Source organism: Rana temporaria, chromosome 4, assembly GCF_905171775.1.
Source record: "Rana temporaria chromosome 4, aRanTem1.1, whole genome shotgun sequence".
NCBI lineage: Eukaryota > Metazoa > Chordata > Amphibia > Anura > Ranidae > Rana > Rana temporaria.
This window is the reverse complement of record NC_053492.1, coordinates 17,563,314-17,586,907: the sequence shown is the minus strand read 5'-3', so window position 1 is coordinate 17,586,907 and position 23,594 is coordinate 17,563,314. Positions and strand designations below refer to the sequence as shown.

General features: G+C 44.1%; 1 protein-coding gene across 2 annotated transcripts in view; it reads left to right on the top strand.

Moving 5' to 3' along the window:
* The window catches only part of LOC120935997 (WAP four-disulfide core domain protein 5-like), a 74,928-nt gene extending 58,047 nt beyond the window's left edge, over positions 1-16,881 (top strand). For both annotated transcript variants that reach the window (XM_040348062.1, XM_040348061.1), the window contains exons 3-5: positions 1,696-1,842; positions 6,618-6,766; positions 16,710-16,881. In XM_040348062.1, coding sequence (XP_040203996.1) covers positions 1,696-1,842; positions 6,618-6,766; positions 16,710-16,733 — 320 coding nt within the window. In that variant the 3' untranslated portion in view covers positions 16,734-16,881. The remainder of the gene's footprint in view (positions 1-1,695; positions 1,843-6,617; positions 6,767-16,709) is intronic.
* The last annotated feature ends 6,713 nt before the right edge of the window (positions 16,882-23,594 follow it).

The window sequence follows — 23,594 nt, the reverse complement described above, 5'->3', positions numbered from 1 at the left end:
CTTTTCTCAATGCTTCCCGTTGTAAAAATGCTGTTTACAGAGATAGGTAGCTGAAGCTGAAATTTACACATGTAAGTGAGTCAGAGCAGAGACTCCTCCTCCTCCAAGGTAGTGAGAAAGGAGGCAACTAATACTCTGTTGTCTCTTTCTGGGAATTATTTGCAATGTATTAAATTAAATGTAGTACACACAGATATAGAACATCAGTTTAAATATACAGCATAAACTTTAGATAAACATAAATATTGTACCTGGCCTGCACTCATCAACCTTTTATGGTCCCCGGCCAACGCTCATCACCCCCCTTTCATAGTCCCAACTGACACTTATTACCTTTCATCCTCCTTGTCTGCACTCATCACCCTTCATAGTCCTGACCTGCACTCATTATCCTTCATAGTCCCGGCCTGCACTCATCACCCTTCATAGTCCCAGCCTGAACTCATCACCCTTCATAGTCCCGGCCTGCACTCATCACCCTTCATAGTCCTGACCTGCACTCCTCACCCTTCATAGTCCCGGCCTGAACTCATCACCCTTCATAGTCCCGGCCTGCACTCATCACCCTTCATAGTCCCAGCCTGCACTCATCACCCTTCATAGTCCTGACCTGCACTCCTCACCCTTCATAGTCCCGGCCTGAACTCATCACCCTTCATAGTCCCGGCCTGCACTCATCACCCTTCATAGTCCTGACCTGCACTCCTCACCCTTCATAGTCCCGGCCTGAACTCATCACCCTTCATAGTCCCAGCCTGAACTCATCACCCTTCATAGTCCCGGCCTGCACTCATCACCCTTCATAGTCCTGACCTGCACTCATCACCCTTCATAGTCCCGGCCTGCACTCATCACCCTTCATATTCCTGACCTGCACTCATCACCCGTCATAGTCCCGGCCTGCACTCATCACCCTTCATAGTCCTGACATGCACTCATCACCCTTCATAGTCCCGGCCTGCACTCATCACCCTTCATATTCCCAGCCTGAACTCATCACCCTTCATAGCCCCGGCCTGCACTCATCACCCTTCATATTCCCAGCCTGAACTCATCACCCTTCATAGCCCCGGCCTGCACTCATCACCCGTTATATTCCCGGCCTGCACTCATCACCTGTCATAGTCCCGGCCTGCACTCATCACCCTTCATAGTCCTGGCTTGCAGTCATTACCCTTCATAGTCCTGGCTTGCAGTCATTACCCTTAATAGTCCCGGCTTGCACTCATCACCCTTCATAGTCCCGGCCTGCACTCATCACCCTTCAAAGTTCCAGCCTGCACTCATCACCCTTCAAAGTTCCGGCCTGCACTCATCACCCTTCATAGTCCCAACCTGAACTCATCACCCTTCATAGTCCCGGCATGCACTTATCACGCTTCATAGTCCCGGCCTGAACTCATCACCCTTCATAGTCCCGGCATGCACTTATCACGCTTCATAGTCCCGGCCTGTACTCATCACTCTTCATAGTCCCGGCCTGCACACATCACTCTTCATAGTCCCGGCCTGTACTCATCACTCTTCATAGTCCCGGCCTGCACACATCACTCTTCATAGTCCCGGCCTGTACTCATCACTCTTCATAGTCCCGGCCTGCACTTATCACCCTCTACTCTCAGTCTCTAGTTCAGTCTCAGTTTCTCAGTCTCTACTTCCTTCGATCATCATCACAGCTATTTTATCTCTCTGCAGTCAAGAATAATGCCTGCCCAAACTCTGATGACTCAGTGTGTATAGCTACGATATATGCACAATTGTGCCAGAGGGATGACCAGTGCCAAGGCACCGACCGATGCTGTTCTTTCAAGTGCAGGGCCCAGTGCACTCCAACAGTGACAGGTAATGGAATACTCCTTGTGATTTGGAAATTGCTGTATAACCAAAACTATTATTACTGAACTGAAGGTATTGCAGCAGAATCATAACTAGAACCTTCAGAGCCCTGGTCCAGGAAACCATAAAGGGCCACCCTCACACCCATATGGGGCCCCCACAGTGGTGGAACGCCAGGGCCCGGTCCCAAGTGCGACCTCTGCGACCCTGGTAGTTCCACCACTAGTGTCAATAGTTTTTTTTGTTTTTGTTATTGTATTTATTTATTCTACCATTTCCTTTTATTTATTTACAATTTTATTTTTGTATTATATTTTATAATTTTTTTTAGGAGCCCCATTTGGAGTATTAGGTGGGATATCAGGGGTCTAAACAGAGAACAGTCACTGCTCTCAATCTCCATCTCTGCAGCCTCAGCTGCACAGAATGCATACACAGGAATTGCTCTGTAAAGAACTCCCCATTCATCCACAAACTGAATCGGTGCGAATCACTGACTCTATTCATTAAGACAATGAAGGGTGCAGTAAATGACACATTTGCCGGCCTCTACCCTGCTCTCCATCCTGACAGATCCCCCTCAGGAGCCAGCAGGACAGGAGAGGGGGGAACCTGGCAGTGCTGCGACAGTTGAGGGGGAGGGTGTGTGGGGGAGGGGGGAGGTACACAGGAGCCCTATCACAGCTTTAAGTGGATAAGAGGGGAAGCGGGGGTGGCATGTAGAGGAACCAATCCCTTCCATCTTTACAATTCAACCTCTAAAATTATAACATTCCATTTTCTACTCTGCTGTGATGGGCTTCATATTATTAATAGTTGGTATCATCCATCAGGCTAGGAGATCACCTGAGTACAGGGGAGCCCCATTTCTTGAAATCTACCCCTACAAAGTTGTAATGATCAGTTTTATTTCATTCGGTGAGGTACACCTCAAAATAAAATTCTCAGCACCAGAGTATAATATTTTATCTGGTATGTGAACTTTTGAATTTTTCCACAAAGATCCCAGTGTCTATTAATTATAGCCATGTGCATTTGATGTGGTTTTATTCCCATTATAGACCCCAAAATAATAGAGAAAATCATATTTTTGTGCCTCCCTAGCTAGTGTAGGTTACTGGGCAAATTTTGTTTGGCTCCTCTGTAACCAGTGGAGCAGGGGTTGACTGCTTTAGCCTGCTCAGTGTCTCACAGTCTGCTGGTCTGATTGTTTCCCCCTGTATTCTAGAAGATTCTAGAATTATAGTGGGAGGAAGAACAGAGGAGGCGCCCTGAATATTTATGGGGATCCAATCAATCCCTGGAGAGGTGTACCCAGTAGGTGGCTGGAGAGCCTATTAATAGTCGGAGGCCTGAGGGAGGGAGTAGATGTTGCTGGGTCTAATCCTGCCAGAGGAGACTCCTATGCAGGGGCTTTGCCTCAGGGGCAGGTTGCCAGAGGTGCCATTCAGTAGTCATCAAGATCCCAACTGGAGCAACAGCTGAGAAGATTGGAGTTTCTGAGTCAGGAATGCTCACTGAAGAGTACAGTACCAGGTGGAATTTGGGGGAAGAGCATCCAGCTGTCATGTAGTATTGTGAGTCTGTGTCTCCCTCACCGAAGATCCCAGTGGATATCGGAGGGAGGCAACCGATTATCCTGTGGCACTGTGAGTAGATAATCAAAGTGGGAGTTAGTGGCTGTGTGCCGCTATCAGTTCTTTGGAAGAAGTCTTAGGCCGCGTACACACGGTCGATCAAAACTGATGAAAACGGACTGAAGGACCTTTTCATCGGACCAAACCGACCGTGTGTGGGCCCCATCGGTCAGTTATCCTTCGGTCAAAAAATGTAGAACTTGCTTTAAAAATGAACCGATGGACGCCTAACCGATGATTTTTTACAACCCGAAAAACGACATAGTTTAAAACGTTGTTAAAAAATGCAGCATGCTCGAAAAAAAATTTGGTCGCTTTTCAGAAGCCGAAAAATGATGTGAAGCCCACACACGATTATTTTAAATTACATTTTTTTAAAACGCCGTTTTTTTCATGCCAAAAAATGATCGCATGTACGCGGCATGTACACGGGGGAGTGGAGGAAGATCACTCCACCAGGGAAGGCAAGGAGATAAGCAGGCAGGCGGCTGGCCGGGACTTGAGCCAAGGCAGGAGAACATGCGAGCGGAGCTAAATGAGCACCCAAAACTGAAGAAATATTTCCTCCGCTCCAAACAGCATTTGATCATCAGAAAGGGCCACAAATAATGGAAAAAAAATAAACCCCCTAAGCTAGTAGGAGCGGCGAAACGGGGCGTGTTATTCAGAATTTTCTTTTCAATTCTGCACTGTCTTGAAATTGCCCCAGCCCCTATTCAAATCCAATCCGGGGACAAAACCAGGGACAGACTTGGTCTGGGGACATTGTCCTCAATCCAGGGACTGTCCCCGGAAACCAGGGATGTCTGGTCACCCTAGTGTACGAGGCCTAAGGTCTGAGGTAGGGCATCCATGGATCAGATTTGTTTTTCCAGCACATCCCACAGATGCTTGATTAGATTGAGATCTGGAGAATTTGGAGGCCAAGTCTGTTGTGATCTCATAAATGTCCAAAAAATGTAGTGATATAGATGTATAGTATGATGACTATAAATTACGTTGTTTCGCAGCAACACAGGTTCTCCAGAGAACTCAATTTTAATTAACTTCCAATACAAACAAAGTCAAAATTCAACAGATGATACAAAAGTCCAACAAAGTAATGTAGTGTCAATGTCTCATCTTAGAAAATAAATGTTCTGATCACTTCCAGACCAACATATGTTCATGCAGAGAATACATAGGGGTATCTTCTCTGAGTGACAACCAGAACTCCCAACATTATATTGCCTGTTCACTGAATAGCTGAGCAATTTGATTGGCCATCTTTGATCTGAAAGACATTAACTACATGCTGTCTTTTAGAGTGGCAGGTAAATTACTCCAGCCGGAGTCACTAATTAGTATGCATTCTTGCATACTAATAAGCCCCCTCTAATAAGTAATTAGATTGCATGTGATCTGAGTAATTGTTTGATTGGTTTGATGTGTAAAAACGGACCCATCCTTTTTTGCATATTGACAATAGACAAACCTCTTTTGATGTGTAACATGTAATTACAGGTTTGATGTGAAAAATAGACTTCGTCCTGTCTCTTTGAATTACAGGTTTGAAATCTGACTTGATGAATTTTGGACTTATAACACAATAATACGACATTATATATATATATATATATATATATATATATATTACAACAAAGTCAACACCTCAAACTTGTGTCTCTTAAACCATTATTGAATTCATCAGACCAGGTCACGATCTTCCATTGATCCGTGGTCCAGTTCTGATTCCCACGTACCCATTGTAGGCATTTTTGGCTGTGGACACTGATCAGCATGGGCATTCTGATCAGTCTGGGGCTACGCAGAACCATACACAACAAACTGCGATACTCTGTGTGTTTGGACACCTTTTTATCAAAACCACCATTAACTTTCTCAGCAATTTGAGCTACACTAGCTCCTCTATTGGTTTGAACTACATGGGCCAGCTTTGGCTGCCCATGACCTTATTGACAGTTTTTTTTAACGGACCACTTTTGGTAGGTCCTGACCACTGCTGACCAGGAACCTCCCACAAATAATTGTGAATGATGGTGGAAACCTCCAAGGGTAATCCAAGTATTAATACACTCCAATGTTACTCAAACCGATATACTTTGCAAAGAATTGGCAAAAATTGGTCGATTGTCTTAAGGAATACGGCACCTCATCCCCATAATTTTGTTAGTAATCAAAGGGAGTAGGGAATGCGGGATTATTGCGGTGCCTCAGAAAATCAATACCAATATTTATAAGAAATGTTTAAAAGGTTTTATTAAGTGCAAAGGAAAATTAAAATATATATACAAAACACGTCTTAATCCCCTGATGAAGCCAATGTTTGGCAAAACTAGTATTTTAATTTTCCTTTGCAATTAATAAAACTTTGTAAAAAAATTCTTATAAATATTGGTATTGATTTTCTGAGGTACCGCAATAATCCTGCATTCCCTACTCCCTTTGATTACTAATATATACTGTGTAATCTTGATACACATAATACTATATGAAAAATGGTGGAAACCTCCAATCCATTAAAAAAGTGCTGTGCTAATATCCAACGTATGCAACTCAAAAGGACTTTATACTGTAAGTTGGATATTAGCACAACACATTTTGGAATGAATTGGAAGTTTCCTACACTATTCATATAGTATTATGCATATCGAGATAGTACAGTGTATATGTTTGAATAACACTGTGATCTAATGGGGGGGGGGGTCTCTAAGGAGGGAAACTGATATAAAAGAACTCGGATGGGGAGGGTCTTTAAGAGGGGAGCACTGATAAAAGAGGGTTGTGATCTAATGGGGGCCACTACCCCTGTATTATGAAGGGGTGGGGGGCTGGGGGTGGTCTTTATGGTTCCTTGTATCAGTGCCCTGAAGGTTCTAGTAATGCCTCTGATCTGTATAATGTTTCCATCCCGTGGGGAGAAAAATACAGAGCATGCCACCGCTGACCTCTTGCTGAAAATGATAGCTGCCTGCCTGCACTGACTTAGGAAGCAACAAAGCCTTTAGTACAGACTGAAGGCAGACAGGCAGTATTTTTTTTTTTTACATAAGCTTTGGTAGCCTTCATATTCTTGCAGTTTCTTGTAGATCTGGAAATCCCGGGGTAAGGTATTGTTTAATCTGGCTGTGTTTTGTATTGCAGTAAAACCTGGATCATGCCTACCTACTTGTGCAAAATGTTCTTTTACCCGACCGAAACCGAAGTGTAATAGTGACAGTGACTGTAAAGGAAAGAAGAAGTGCTGCACCACATGGTGCGGTATGGAGTGTACCGATCCCTGGTCACCTAAGGTACAACTGCCAATCAATTTACAATCAACACCATAGGTCTATCTATCTATCTATCTATCTATCTATCTATCTATCTATCTATCTATCTATCTATCTATCTATCTATCTATCTACCTATCCTCCAGCTCCACCTAGTGACCACAATGGGGCATTTTCCTAAAATACCTTAATATGCAAAATACTGCATAGTGGCCACTAGATGGAGCTGACAATCATAGGAAAAAAAATAGTGGATAAAATGGGTGGACAAGTCATGACAGCTGGGCGAGAGCTCGTGATTTCCATTCCAGCATATATTTTTTTTTACCACTTGCTGACCGCTGCACACCGATATACGTTGGCAGAATGGCAGCGGTAGGCAAATGGGCGTACCTGTACGTCCCATTTAAGAATCCGTGCGGTGGGCGCACCTGAGCTGTTGATCTCTGCAGCTCCTCCAGAGTTACCATGGGCCTCTTGGCTGCTTCTCTGATGAATGCTCTCCTTGCCCGGCCAGTCAGTGTAGGTGGACGGTAGGTTTGCATTTGTGCCATACTCTTTCCATTTTCTGATGATGGATTAAACAGAGCTCCCCGAGATGTTCAAAGCTTGGGAGATTTTTTGGTTATAACCTAACCCTGCTTTATACTTATCCACAACTTTATCCCTGACCTGTCTGGTGTGTTCCTTGGCCTTCATGATGCTGTTTGTTCATTAAGATTCTCTAACAAACCTCTGAGGGGTTCACAGAACAGCTGTATTTATACTGAGATTAAATTACACACAGGTGGACTCTATCAACTAATTAGGTGACTTCTGAAGGCAATTGGTTTCACTAGATTTTAGTTAGGGGTATCGGAGTAAAGGGGGCTGGATACAAATGCACATCACACTTTTCAGGTATGTATTCAAAAACAAAATTAAAAAAAAACATTTATCATTTTCCTTCCACTTCACAATTATGTGCCACTTTGTGTTGGTCTATCACATAAAATCCCAATAAAATACATTTCCGTTTTTAGTTGTAACATGACAAAATGTGGAAAAGTACAAGAGGTATGAATACTTTCCACCCCTGTAACATTTGATTTGCTGTCTGTGTGCATCTGTTCAGAAGATTGCAATTCAATTTCTGTCCCAATGACAAATGATTTTTTGAAAATTTGGGTTTTTTAGTGAAACAAGGATTGGTGATAAAGCATCAGTGGACAGGAGACACCTCTTACAGAAGAGAATTTCCCTTCCTAGGGGTAGATTTCCTCTCACTTCCTGTTCTCTCCTTCCGTTTGCAAGTAGGAGTCGTTTGTAAGTTGAATGTTTGAAAGTAGGGGCCTGCCGTATATACTCTGCAGACATTTTGGCCCTAGGTGTTGGTGTTGCCACAGCACTGTAAGCCCTCACAGTTGGTCTTGGTGGGCGCTGGAAAGCCCTGCTGTGTGAACTATTATATCAAGAATTGTAATTACATGCCATTGTTGAACAGTTGTAGAAAAATTGGGCCTTAGGCACTGGTGCTGGTGCCACAACACTGCAACCCCTCAAAGATACTCTTGGTGGGCGCAGGAATGGGCCCTGCTGTGAAATATTAGATCAAGAATTGTAATTACATGCCCCTGTTGAAAAGGGGCAGAAAAATGGGGCCTTTGTTGGTGGTAGTGCTCCAACTCTGTAAGCCCTCACAGTTACTCTTGGTGGGCACAGGAATGGGCCCTGCTGTGAAATATTAGATCAAGAATTGTAATTACATGCCCCTGTTGAACAGGGGAAGAAAAATGGGGCCTTTGTTGGTGGTGGTGCTGGTGCCACAACACTGAAACCCATCACAGATACTCTAGTTGGAGCGCAGGAATGAGCCCGCTGCAAAGTATTGCATCAAAAATTTTATAATTGTATAAAATAGGGGCAGAAAAATTGGGCCTTAGCCACTGGTGGCGGTGCCCAGAACCAAAAAATTTCTTACAAGCTATCAGCATGATCATTGAGGAGGAAAAGGATAGTCACTCAGCATAACAGGATAGCCACTCAGCATCAGCATAGGCAGTCTTGAAGGTATCTGACATTTCAAAAAAAATTATTCAGTTACATCAGCATCAGGTGCTTGGTAGCTTGTGGTGATCCAAGCCTGATTCATTTTTATGAAGGTCAGTCGATCGACCGAGTCTGTGGAGAGGCGCACCCTGTGATCGGTTACAAAGCCTCCAGCAGCACTGAATGTGCGTTCTGAACGAACACTGGATGCAGGACATGCCAGTAGCTCAATTGCGTACTGTGCAAGCTCTGGCCAGTGATCCATCCTTAAGACCCAGTAAGCCAGAGGATATCCGGTGGGAAAGGTGTCCAAGTCTGATCTTGCCCCTAGGTATTCCCGCACCATGTAAAACAGACGCTGGCGATGGTTGCTGAAACTGGTCATACCTTGGGGCTGCGGACTAAAAAATTGTCTGAACGCATCTGTCAGATGGTCACCTTCTCCACCAATACTTCTGTGACTGAAGCCTCAGCAACACATTGTCCAGGACCAGGATTTTGTAGCCTCCCAGTATCTGGGAACGCGTTGCATAGATCTTTCTGCAAGGCCTCCCGAAGATGTTTCATCTTCTGCTCCCTCTGCGCAGGCAAGATTGTAACATGGATCAAAGAGGGTTGCCAGCCAGTAATGATCCCTCTCCTTGATAGCACGAATACGAGGATCCTTCCGCAGGCTTTGCAGGATCAGGGAGGTCATACAGCGTAGGTTTGCTGAGGCATTCGGTGCGGAGTCCTCTGGGTCACTGAAGACAACAGGATCCGCAGCCATGTACAAGTTCATGGGTTTCTTGGGACTGTAATTGATCCCTTGAAGACTGCTGCTGATGCTGAGTGCTAGGCTCCACCTTCATGCTGACACAATCCTCCTCCTCCTCTTCCTGTGTGATAGGCGGGCAAGCAGGAACACTGTCTGGATAAAGGGGGCCTTGAGAGGTAAGGAAGTCCTCCTCTTCTTCCCTTTGTTCTGCCTCAAGGGCTCTGTCCATTATTCCATGCAGCGTGTGCTCCAACAGGTGAATAAGAGGGACAGTCTCACTGATGCATGTACTGTCACTGCTCACCATCCTCGTGGCCTCCTCAAATGGTGACAGGACAGTGCATGCATCCCTGATCATGGCCCACTGGCGTGGGAAAAAAAAAACAAGCTCCCCTGACCCTGTCCTGCTGCCATATTGGCACAGATACTCATTTATGGCCCTCTGCTGCGTGTGCAGCCGCTGCAGCATGCCCAACGTAGAGTTCCACCTGGTGGGCATGTCACAGATTAGGCGGTTCTTGGGCAGGTTGTATTCTTTTTGGAGGTCTGCCAGCCGAGCACTGGCATTATATGACTGTCGGAAATGCACACAGAATTTCCTGGCCTGCTTCAGGACATCCTGTAAGCCCGGGTACCTGCCCAAGAACCGCTGCACCACCAAGTTAAGGACATGAGCAAAACGGGGCACATGGGTCAGTTGTCCCTGTCGCAGGGCGGAGAGGAGGTTGGTGCCATTGTCACAAACCACCATTCCTGGTTTAAGCTGGCGTGGCGTCAACCACATCTGAGCCTGCCCCTGCAGAGCTAACAGAACCTATGGCCCAGTGTGGCTCCTGTCCCCCAAGCACACCAACTCAAGCACCGCATGGCATCTCTTTGCCTGTGTACCTGCGTAGCCCCTTGAATGCCTACGGAGCACCGCTGGTTCCGAGGACACATCAGCACAGGAAGAGGCCACAGAGGAAGAAGTGGAGGGGGTGGAGGAGAGAGGTGTGTCACAACCAGAAGTAGCATTTTGGAGGCGTGGTGGCGGAACAACCTCCAACACTACTGTACCTTGTCCTGCGTCCTTCCCAGTTGCCAGCAGAGTCACCCAATGCACTGTGAAAGATAGGTAACGTCCCTGTCCATGCCTGCTGGACCATGAGTCAGCGGTAATATGCACCTTACCTCTGACCGCACTGTCCAGCGAGGCATGGACATTGCCTTCCACATAACGGTAGAGAGCCGGAAAAAGTGGCGTTTGGGCACTTGCCACTGAGGTACCGCACATTCCACAAACTCACGGAAGGGGGTAGAATCTACCAACTGAAAAGGCAGCAGTTGAAGTGCTAGTTATTTAGCTAAGCTAGCATTCAACCGCTGGGCATGTGGATGGCTGGGAGAGAACTTCTTTCGGCGCTGCAGCAGCTGGGGCAGGTAAATTTGCCTGGTACAATCTGCCATCGGTGTACCGATAGTAGATTGCCTGCAAGTACTTGGCTGTGACACACCTAATTCTACACCTTCAGTCCTATTAGTGCAGGCTTCAGAGAGGACTGAGGGTATAGTGGGGTTGGAGATCCCAGCTGATGAGGAGCAAGGAGGGGTCCGCTTTGGTCTTTGGTGTGGGTCTTTGAGGTACGCTTGCCAACGAACTGCATTGCAGGTCGACATATGTCTGGTCAAGCATGTGGTACCCAAGCGGGTGATGTTCTGGCCACGCGAGATACGCTTGAGACATATGTTGCAAATAGCAGCGGTGCGATCTGAGCCACTCGTCTCAAAAAAGGTGCACACCAAAGAACTTTTGTAATAACGCTGAGAGACAGCAGCGCCCTGCACATGCGTAGCTCTGCGTTGTGATGCAGTTGGTGTGTTGCCCTTAAGCTGGCCCCTGGAGGGCATCCTGCCTTGGAGATGTGCCTCCTCCTCCTTTCAGGCACCCACGTAGAGTCAGTGACCTCATCATCCCCTCCCTCCTCATCACTGTAGAAAACCTGGCAGTATGCTGCAGCTGGGGGAACATGACTGCCAGATTGCTGTCCTTCTCGGGCACTGCCTCTCTCTGGGCATACGTTACCGCCTTGCTGTAGCTGTGTACCATCATCGGAGCCTTAAAAACGCTGCGCATCCTCCTGCAGCATGTACCCAACACTGTGGTCAAGCAGTTCGTGGGACTCCTCAGGAGGACATGGTGGGGCTAGGGAAGGAGTGACTAATGCCATTGAGCAGAGGGAAAAGGCCGCGTTGGCAGCTGCCTTGCCAGACAAAGTACCCTGAGCCTGGGTGAGAGAGGATGAGGAGGATGAGGACGGCTTGGTCATCCACTCTACCAAGTCTTCGGCATGTTGCGGCTCAACACGGCCAGCTGCCGAAAAAAAGGACGAGCGTGTCCCACGGCCACGTGCTGATGAGAATGCACCGTGTCCACGACCAGCACTGTTGCCTCTAGACGCAGAGCCTGCTTGCCCTCTTTTATCGGCTTGTGACTCTCTGCCTCTCCTTGTTGTCCTTCCAGACATACTAATGGCCTGCAGAGGACACAGACAGTACACCACTTGAAAGTACTTGCAGCAATATACCCTTCCTGTAGTAATAATATGAGCAGATCCCTGCTTCTAGGAGTAAATATGAGAAACACCAGCTTTACGTTAGGTGCACAATGTGCAGAGGACACATACAGTACACACACCACGTAGCTTTAGGTGCACACTGCAGAGGACACAGACAGTACACACACCACGTAGCTTTAGGTGCACACTGCAAAGGACACAGACAGCACACCACGTGAGAATACTGCAGCTAGCGCAATCACCTGCCTGCCTGTCAGTAAATTAGGAAGAGCGGATCTAGCTAAACTATACAGTGTATAAACATATATACAACACCTGGGATGCATATATATCCTCTACACACTGTAACTCTATAACTGACTAGCCTGCCTGCCTGCTCTATCTAACTGCAATTAATGACACTCTCTCTCTGTCTTCTCTTAACCACCGCAACACACTACACAAGGCTGACCTGCAGGCAGCCTTTTATAGTGTGGGGCATGTACTTAACCCCGTGAACCATAATTGGCCAAAGCCACCCTAGCTTTGGCCAATTATGGCTCTCCGTTTTTTGCAAGCTGTGATTCAATCATCAGCCAGCAATGCACTGTGATGCCGCAGTCAATTATGGGCCGTGACACGCCACTCGAATTTGGCGCGAACGGCCCGTAACGTTCGTATTTCGACGAACTGTCGAACATACGATGTTCGACTCGAACGTGAGTTCGACTCGAACACGAAGCTCATCCCTACTAGAGAGATTGGAGATTTCTATTCTGGGTAATTGCTGGAATCTTTCTATATGTTTTGGGGGCTTATAAAGTTTTGAGAACATTTCTAGTTGTCCTAGTTCACCCCTTTGTTGTTTCTGTTATGCCATGCTGTGTAACTGAAGGTGGCCATTACTTCTCTAAACTGGTCCCTCAGACAACTCCACTTGCAAATAACTTTTGAAAAACTTTTTAGCGTGGAGTTACTGATTTCTTATGCCGCGTACACACGGTTGGTTTTTGTGATGAAATAAAACAACGTTTTAAAAAACGTCATTTAAAATGATCATGTGTGGGCTTTACGTCGTTTTTTGTCTTCTGAAAAACGTACCACCAATCATTTTAAAAACCTAAAGGGGTCTTTGTTCAAAATTTCTATGGAGGGATCACAGACCTAGGATCAGATACAACTATCCTGAAAATGTTGTTTTTTGGGTTGTAAAAACTGATCGTATGGGGGGTAAAACGAAGTTTTAAACAATGTTTTAAATCCGCGCATGCTCAGAAGCAAGTTATGAGACGGGAGCTTGAATGGAACAGAGTGCCGTTGTACGTGTTGTACATAACCGTGCTTTGCTAGAGCATTTTGAAAAAAACAATGGTGTGTGGGCAACGTCGTTTTTTAAAATGAAGATGGAAAAACTTTGTTTTTTTTCATGATAAAAAACAAAGTTTTTTTACAAGACAAAAAACGACCGTGTGTACGTGGCATTATGTTTTTGTTTTGTCTAATGGCATCAGTCTAAAACTCTAAACAGTATTGCCTTCAACTCTAGATTGAGAGAATCTGGTTGGATCCATCAGGTTAGCATGGTTTTCTCCATCCCCAATAAACCAATGATCTCCTATCTAGCCCTGTCTCTACACGCTCTGGAACCTGATGGTGGCCTTGTGAACCCAGTTCTATAATTCATGTAGGAAATGGTGCCCTACTAGCGGGCTTCCATAATTTGGCATTTCCATCACTGGTTTAAGGTTAGGCCTTTCTATAACATTTAGGACAAGAGGAGAACCTTGTGGGTGAAGAAATTTAGGGAGCACATTAAAGGCCTGGTGGCCTTGATGTATAATATGAAGAGGATCTACCTCCAAGCTTTTGTTGCTGTATTGGTGCACATCCAACCTTGTTGAATGCAGAGCTAGGCATGTGTTGGTTCCAACTTTATTAAAGATTTTGCCAATGAAGTTGGCCAATAGCAGAGGGTCTGTGTAGAAAGCTTCTCGTAGGATCTGGTAAACCCAAAACAATTTATGTTTTTGAGGGTTTCCCTAGTATCAGTGCTAGGCTTGGTTGTGATTGTGCTGTACAATTGAAGCAAGTAACAAAATGTCAAATGTGGGCATATTGTAAAAAGTGTGATCTGGGGATGCCATAGCTCTGTTGGAACATAGATAATGGCACCCATGAACCACATGGGTCCAAACTATTTGGGAATTAACTATATCCCTTTGATACCAAAGACTAAAAGCTAGAGACCGGACTCCTTGAGGAGAGGACGTTAAGGGCATTAACAGAAATAATAGGCATGGGATTTTCAATATCTTTCCCCTCTCCTTCCGGGTCTCATAGGAGCATATTATGTTTAATGTGAGTAGGGAGAGCATCAGGAGGTGTGTGTAATAATTCCTAAATGGACCATGGCCCCACCATCTATGACTCAGGAACCATGTTGGTGTAGTTGGAATTGTTGTTAGTCCAATGTTCTTCATGCTGTGTCAGGCTGGCTACGTTATATAAGTTGAGGTTGGGAAAATTTGCCCCTAAGTATATTTTGGGTAGTTGTAATTTTTCCAATGCAATTTTAGGCCTCCTGCCTTTCAATATAATAAGTTGTAAGCCCCCTCTTCTGACTAAAAGTCATTACTCTGGCTAGGGTCCTTACCCAAAGTACTAAGGCCCAGATTCTGAAAGGGCTTACGATGGCGCAACGCCATGTGCGCCGTCGTAAGTCCTAATCTGGGCCGTCGTTTCTATGAGACTGATTTTTAGAATCAGTTACGCATAGATAACCATTAGATCCGACAGGCGTAAGGCTCTTACGCTGTCGGATCTTAAATGCAACATTTTTTTTCGCCGCTAGGTGTCGCCTCCATCGTTTTCCCGATCGAGTATGCAAATTAGCAAAATACGCGAATTCCTGAACGTACGCGCGGTCGACGCAGTGAAGATACGACGTTTACGTTAGATTTGCGATGCGTAAAGTTGCCCCTGCTATATGAGGGGCAACCAATGTTAAGTATGGCCGTCGTTCCCGCGTCGAAATTTAAAAATTTACGTCGTTTGCGTAAGTCGTCCGTGAATGGCGCTGGACGCCATTTACCTTCACGTCGAAACCAATGACGTCCTTGCGACATCATTTAGCGCAATGCACGTCGGGAAATTTTAGAGACGGCTCATGCGCAGTACGATCGGCGCGGGAACGCGCCTAATTTAAATGATCCACGCCCCCTACCTGGATCATTTGAATTAGGCAGGCTTGCGCCGGAGGATTTACGCTACGCCGCCGCAACTTTACAGGCAAGTTCTTTGTGAATAAAGCACTTGCCCATAAAACTTGCGGCTACGAGATACATTACGCCCGCATAGTTTTATGCCGAGATACGAGAATCTGGGCCTTAAAGTATTATAACCGGGGGCAAGCTGCAAAGCAGGTATCTGACTCCTTTCTTAACTGTATGTCAGGAGGGAAAATGTAGAGCTTGAGTCCTCCCACCAGCAGTCAGTTACAAGCCAAGGTTACACAATACACTTTACTCTAGGAAAAAGACAGGAGCCAAACTTTTACCATGGATATTTGCAAGGTCTGGCTATGCTCAGGGATACAGGCTGGGTCATTAGGTAAGGTCCTGGGCTGCAGCTGAGGACTAGTCACAATAGCCTCAATATCAAGAAATTTACTTTTCTTCTTGGATGTACATAAGCCCTAGGTCAAACATTTCCTACATGTGTATGGCATTACAATTTGCATAATCATAATCATCTGAAGCATAATCATCTGAAGCCAGGCATGATGGTAATGACCATGTAGTCAGGAGTTTCATTGTTCCCATGTCCTCAAGAATTATCACCATAGGTGAGTGGTCTAAGACCGCCATCGTTTTAGTGGAAGCCTCCTGAGGTAGCAGATTTGCTAACACTAGAAAGATGTCCAGCCTAGACAAAGACTGGTGAGGGTGAGGAAATTGGCAAAATGCCGTTCTAAAGGTTGAAGATGTCTCCAGAAATCCTTAAGGTCAACAGTCTTGGACAACATACATGTAGAGCTGGGTAGACTGAACACATGTTGGACCTGATGAAGATTTGGGAACCGTAAATCTGTCTTCCTTAGACGAGAGCATTTTACTGAATTGCTCACTGATGATAATTCCATCCTGGCATTGGTGGGTTATGGTGAATTGAAGCAGTTGTTGAAAAAATAGCTTGCTTTTGGTGTTAGGCCCATAAATTACTACAATAGCAAATTTCCTGCTCATGTAAGTCCATCTACTTTCCACTTGATCTGCTCACTGGTTTATGATACAGCAAGATAATTGTTGGTAACAATTATTGTACCGGCTTTATAAACTCGTACAGGGGAGCCAAAAATGAAAAAAAAATCATAAAAGTAAAAAGTAGTTCAATAAAGGTGCAATAAACATCCAATACACATAACACACAGAATTAGAAATCAGAGAGCTACAAGGAACCTCTATTACACTGTATACAGTATATGGAGTATCTAAGAAAGACAGCTTCGGCTACAACAAGAAATTCCAGCCAGAAACATCCAGCCCAGCCAATTAAAAGTCTTATCCTTGTCTTATTTTCTGTTTTCTTTTTCTTCTTTCCAAGCACTGGCTAACCACATTTCAATAACTTTTACATGTTTTTTAAGGATGATTTCCTAGAAGAAGTCTGAAGATTGGAGAGATCCAGACGGAGACTATCATGCTTCTCATCAGTGACACTTCCTCTAGGCCCATAATGAATTCCCTGCAAATGTCTGAAGTTTCCTTCATGTCAGCAATACACCTTCTGCTAATTAATAAAGATAATTTGAAGTGTCACATGTATCTGTAGTGTCATTACTTGTTCTAGGTGCAGAAAGCAACCTCCAGAATTTTTAACAGTTTGGGAGTTTGTTTTTCTCCTTTTTCGGTTTAATACGAAAATGAGGTCTTTAGAATGGTCGCTGACCATTTTCAGTCCTTCTCTGCTTTGGTGTTTCTGCCTGGCTGTGGTATAGAGGTTCTTCAGAAAGCTGACCCCTTTGAGGGCTCATGTTGTGTTTTCGGCTGCACATCAAACTCAAATCAGCAGATCCCCCATTTACATAGAAAACCGTAGAAAGATAGAAAAGTGATGGCAAAAAAAAAAGACCAAGGAGCCCAACAAGTCTGCCCATTTTTTTGTTTTGGTAATAGTATAGAACTAAAGTATGCGTGATGTGGTTGGCACCACCTGTCTGACCTGCTTTGTGTTTCTCTGGATGCAGTACATCCTACTGAGATTCCTTTGCATTGCAGACAAAGAAAGGCAAAGACAGCCCCATGCATAGCTCCCAGCTGTCCCTGATTTGGAGCAAAGTCCCTCTGTCCCTCATTCCTCTGATCTATGGAGTTGTATATAAAATGTACTTTTTATCTATAAAAAAGTGTTTTCCAGCTCTAAACCTTTCATCTGATTTCTAAATGGCTGCATTTGTAAATGCCAAAAGCCAATATAAAGGAATAATAGTGGTAAAAAAGCACTTGTGGGTTTAACCAATCTTGTTTTTTTGTTGTACAATTCTCCTTTAAGGGGGTGTGGCAAGGGGTGTGTCCTATGCCTGCATACTTTTAATGATAGGTGTCCCTCATTCTCATCTCAAAAAGTTGGGAGGTATGCCCATGCCATTCCTTCCAGGTTCTCTGATATTGTTTTTGTTTAATTTATTTATAGCACTGATGTAGAGAATATATGGAAACCCCTATAAGGTCCCACAAGTAGGTCCAGGGAAAACACCCATTTTACCACTAAGAACCTTGAAAAAGGGGGAGCCATAATCCGATGAAGCATGTTGGCTGCACACCTTTTACCGACTATTAACAAAGTCTGAAACAGAAACTTTCATGTGTATGACTTTTCATGCACGGCCTTCCTTACCACACATTCAAACACATCTATCCTGAGGAACCAACCTCCTGCCCAGTACCTCCAGGAGTCAAGTAGGGGCTCCGCCCACTGGACCACATCATTTATTCACAGTGTTCTGTGAATGTGAAAACTGCAAGTTCCAACAGCCTTTGTGGCTGTTGGCTTGTATATAGTTCTCAATGAACTACGAGGGCGCTGTTGAACGCTCTAGAAGTTCATTGAGCTTCCTGTCATTAAGTAACTGCCTGCCGGTATTGGAGGTATAGAACGGCAGACACAATCCGCGCTAACCCCTTAAATTGAGTGAATACTTAAATAATAAATGACTGTGACATAAAATAATTAAATGTAAAGTGCTGCACCTCAATACAAAGAAGCCTAATATTGGGCTCCAAACAACATATGGGAAAAAAGTGCGCTACTTATAAATCAATAATAAATGTAATGAATATGAAAAAGTTCAATATTGTGAAAATATGAATAAAGTGAAAAAAAATATATATAATAGTATTGTCCCATGCAGGAATCCAGCTGGGTTGTGCAATCATATGTGAATAAATCCTATCAGGAAAACATCCATTCTTAGAAGCTTTGGCTCATCCCAGGGCTCTTGCTGCTACAGATGAATCAGCTGGCAAAAAATTTCAATCCAACACAGGAAAAAGATGGCAGCTTACCAGATAGATGGACCCACAAGGGGTCAGTCAGGCACTCAGTGTAGATATCAATCGCGGGGTCCCGTTTAGCTGTTCAGGTGCTTCCCTCTCACGGACACTCAAGAACCAGGTTCAGGAATCCCACTTTCTGCTCCAGATTTGGCAACTGAAATTGGTGTGCTCAGACCGTATATGAAATTAAGATGGAAGGGAGGACTCTCGTCATTACGAGTCTGGAAGAGTCCTCCCTTCCATCTTAATTTCATATACGGTCTGAGCACACAGATTTCGGTTGCCAAATCTGGAGCAGAAAGTGGGATTCCTGAACCTTTTTCTTGAGTGTCCGTGAGTGTCTGAGTGCCTGACTGACCCCTTGTGGGTCCATCTATCTGGTAAGCTGCCATCTTTTTCCTGTGTTGGATTGAAGTTTTTTGCCAGCTGATTCATCTGTAGCAGCAAGAGCCCTGGGATGAGCCAAAGCTTCTAAGAATAGATGTTTTCCTGATACGATTTATTCACATATGATTGCACAACCCAGCTGGATTCCTGCATGGGACAATATTATTATATATATATTTTTTTCACTTTATTCATATTTTCACAATATTGAACTTTTTCATATTCATTACATTTATTATTGATTTATAAGTAGCGCACTTTTTTCCCTTTTTTTCCAACAGGTATTGGAGGTATAGACAGACAGCTACACAGACAGAGGTCCTCCCAGCTGTGTACAGAGCGGTTCTTGTAGCCGGGGAGCGGAGTACAGGGGACACGGTGCGAGAATATGTGGAAGTGAACCATGACCTCATTAGGTCAATTTCCATATCAAGAGAAAAACCTGGCTGTGAACTGGAGAAACACATAGTCTGTCGGGATCCCCAGTTATCAACACTGCTGGCGATATTTGGAGAGCGTCTTCACCTAATATTTCCATCATTCTTCATCTACGGTCACACCGGCACCGGGAAAACCTACACTGTGAAGACAGTGATGAGCACTCTAGAGACCTGTCCTGATCCTGATCAACTGTGAGCATCCACCTGTTGGTTTGTTTGTGGCTCAGCCCCCTGGACTACCCGAGGTGTTGCGGTTGCTGTTACTTTCTTGGACGGAGGACCTTGGCTGGGTTATAGCTTGCTTCTGGTAAGCCTTTAACCACTTACCCCCCGGACCATATTGCTGCCCAAAGACCAGAGTACTTTTTGCGATTTGGGACTGCGTCGCTTTAACAGACAATTGCGTGGTCGTGCGACGTGGCTCCCAAACAAAATTGGCGTCCTTTTTTTCCCACAAATAGAGCTTTCTTTTGGTGGTATTTGATCACCTCTGCGTTTTTTATTTTTTGCGCTATAAACAAAAATAGAACGTCAATTTTGAAAAAAATGAATATTTTTTACTTTTTGCTGTAATAAATATCCCCCAAAAATATATAAAAAAACATTTTTTTTCCTCAGTTTAGGCCGATACGTATTCTTCTACATATTTTTCGTAAAAAAAATCGCAATAAGCGTTTATTGATTGGTTTGCGCAAAAGTTATAGCGTTTACAAAATAGGGGGTATTTTTATGGCATTTTTATTAATATTTTTTTTACTAGTAATGGCGGCGATCAGCGATTTTTTTTTCGGTATTGCGACATTATGGCGGACACTTCGGACATTTTTGACACATTTTTGGGACCATTGGCATTTTTATAGCGATCAGTGCTATAAAAATGCATTAGATTACTATAAAAATGCCACTGGCAGTGAAGGGGTTAACACTAGGGGGCGGGGAAGGGGTTAAGTATGCCTGGGTGTGTTCTTACTGTGGGGGGGGGGTGGCCTCACTAGGGCAAACACTGATTTTCTGTTCATACATTGTATGAACAGAAAATCAGCATTTCCCCTGCTGACAGGAACGAGAGCTGTGTGTTTACACACACAGCTCCCGTTCCCCGCTCTGTACCGAGCGATCGCGTGTGCCCGGCGGCGATCGCGCCCGCCGGGCACACGCACGGGAGTCGGGGGCGAGCGGGGGGCGCGCGCGCGCGCCTCCGGCGGCGAGCGGGGGGCGCGCGCGCGCGCCTCCGGCGGCGCGCGTGCGCCCCTAGTGGCGGCTAAAAGGTAGGACGTCCATTTACCTGGTCTCGCCTAGGAGAGCAACCTTGTGGACGTATAATGACGGTGCGGCGACGGCAAGTGGTTAATTCTGACAGTGGAGGTGCACTATTCAACTTGGTGTATTATCAGATTACTTTGGAAAATTCGTGATTTGTGGACTAAAATCTCTTAATCCAATTTTTTCACTTGTGGACTTTTTTTATGCCTCTATTATTGTTTCACTTACACTTATATATTATCAAGTCAACTGGTTGTTGAGTGATAACTATTTTTGAACTATTTATCACTATTTTTGGTACACTGGCACATGTGTTGTTACACTTTATATTATTTATTAGAATTTATTAATTTTCCATAGCGCAACTTTATTTTTATATGTTTCTACTTGCTGTGTATTTTACTTTCTAGTTGCAGCTTTTTCTTATGCCGCATACACACGACCATTTTTCATGACGAGAATTTTTTTTTTTAATTGGTCGTGAAAAACGGTCGTGTGTATGCTCCAGAGCATTTTTGTAGATGAGAAAAATGGCAAATTTTTTTTTAGAACCTGCTCTATTTTTTCTCGTCGTTTTCCACCCCTTTTTTATTTACGTCGTGAAAAATGGTCGTGTGTACGCTTTAACGAGGGGGAAAAAAACACGCATGCTCAGAAGTAATGAGACGGGGAAATTAGCAAAAGCAGCCCAAAGGGTGGCGCCATTCAAATGGAACTTCCCCTTTATAGTGCCGTCGTACGTGTTGTACGTCACCGCCCTTTTGCTCGAGCATTTTTTTTCACGAACATGTGTATGCAAGGCAGGCTTGAGAGGAATCACGACAAATCACGTCGAGAAAAACGTCGTTTTTTTGCCTGACATGAATAACGTGTGTAAAGGGTTGCTTTATTAGCGTGGTATCTTTGTTTATAGCTACACAGACAGACAGTCTGCAGGACTGTGGCATTACACCCACAATCTGAAGATTGTGGTGCAATACTTTACAGGCTCCTAACACAAAATAACGAATGCTTTTTTTTCTTTTTTTACCCGCAAAAGAAATGTACATTTTTTTTCTTTTTTTGTAAAGGTAAACATACCCTTTAAAAAGCAATTACTCAGGCACGCAACACTATACCCAAATAACTTTTTATCATATTATTGAGGCAGATAGAACTTTCTTTTGGTGGTATTATATATATATATATATATATATATATATATATATATATATATATACCGAAAATATTGAAAAAAATCGTAGTTTTTATTATATTATTTTGCAAATAAATAATCTTTCTTCATGAATTTAGGCTGAAATGTATTCTGCTACATTTCTTTGGTAAAAAATATCCCAACTCAGTGTATATTATTTGGTCAGTGTAAAAGTTAAAGAGTCTACAAACTGCGGAGAATGTTGGACAAGAGATGTCCCAAATTTAGTAGAAGAGAACTGGGAGGAGATATGGAGGTTCCCATCCCAGATATTAGTATCACTTCGAGATAAATTAATGCAATTTAAACTAACACACAGGAGCTACTATAGACCATAAGTTATATAAGATTTTTCCATCAAACCCTCATAAATGTTGGAGATGTGCAGGCATTCCAGGAAATTTTATTCAGTCTGGACTTGTCCAAAGATAGTGGTATTCTGGAGGGAGGTCTTGAGAATAATTACGATAGTAACATCAATATCTTTGGAACAAGAGGCAGAGATGTCTAAAAAATCATGTCTACAGGAAAAAGAACACAGGTGGGGCTATTACTTTTCTATGCAAGAAAGACAATAGTGTTGAGTTGGAAGAAGGTTGAAGCTCCCTCGTTGGTGTATTGGAAAAATGTAGTAAATAGCAATTTGCCATTGTATAGGGCAGTGATGGCGAACCTTGGCACCCCAGATGTTTTGGAACTACATTTCCCATGATGCTCATGCACTCTGCAGTGTAGTTGAGCATCATGGGAAATGTGGTTCCAAAACATCTGGGGTGCCAAGGTTCACCATCACTGGTATAGGGAGACATATTGTAATAGAGGACAGGGGGAGAAATATGAAAGTATGGGCAAGTTGGATAGAGAATCCCATGACGACTTCAGGATAGAGAGGGTAGGAAGATAGGGTAAACCACACCATAGAATAAAAGGAGAGAAATTAATGTATAAATGTTTTTTGGGTTAATGAAATAAATGTCAGTGGAATTTTATAAATGTAAGTTGTGAAATGTATATTTTTTTGTATGAAAAAAATCAATAAAGAGAGATATATATATATATATATATATATATATATATAGAGTCTACAAACTGTGGTGCATACTGTATATTTGAAAATAGATCAAGGCCCCAAAATTCTAGGACGTATAAATACCCCCTAAATGACCCCTTTTTGCAAAGAACACAGTTCAAGGTATTTAGTAAGCCTTCCTCAGACGGGGTAATCCGATAAAAGAAAACGAAAGACGAAAGTACCTAGTGCATTAACAAAAAACATTTAGTCAATAATAGGATCAATAAAATGGACACAGTTGTACCGTAATCACGTTGCTGGTGTCAGGACCTGAACTTGAACCTGGGACCTCGTCTGTGTCTGGCATCGACTCTTTCCACTGAGCTATCTGGGATGCTGGACAGCTCCCTGTCTGATCTGCTGGATAAACCTATCTGATCCATTAAAACTACTCTGCTTGGTATCTTGATTGCTGTTGAACCTTGAACCCCTTGCTCCTCCCATGAACTTCCTATAAAAGCCTTGTCTCAGCACTTCCTCTTTGCCAGGTTATTGTGCCTTCCCTGCCAGTCCCTTGCGGTTGTCTTTCCTGCTGCCATCTGTGCCTACAACCACTCGTGATTGACCCTTGGCTTGTTCCTGGGCTACTCTACTGCCTGATCCCAACCTGCAACCACCC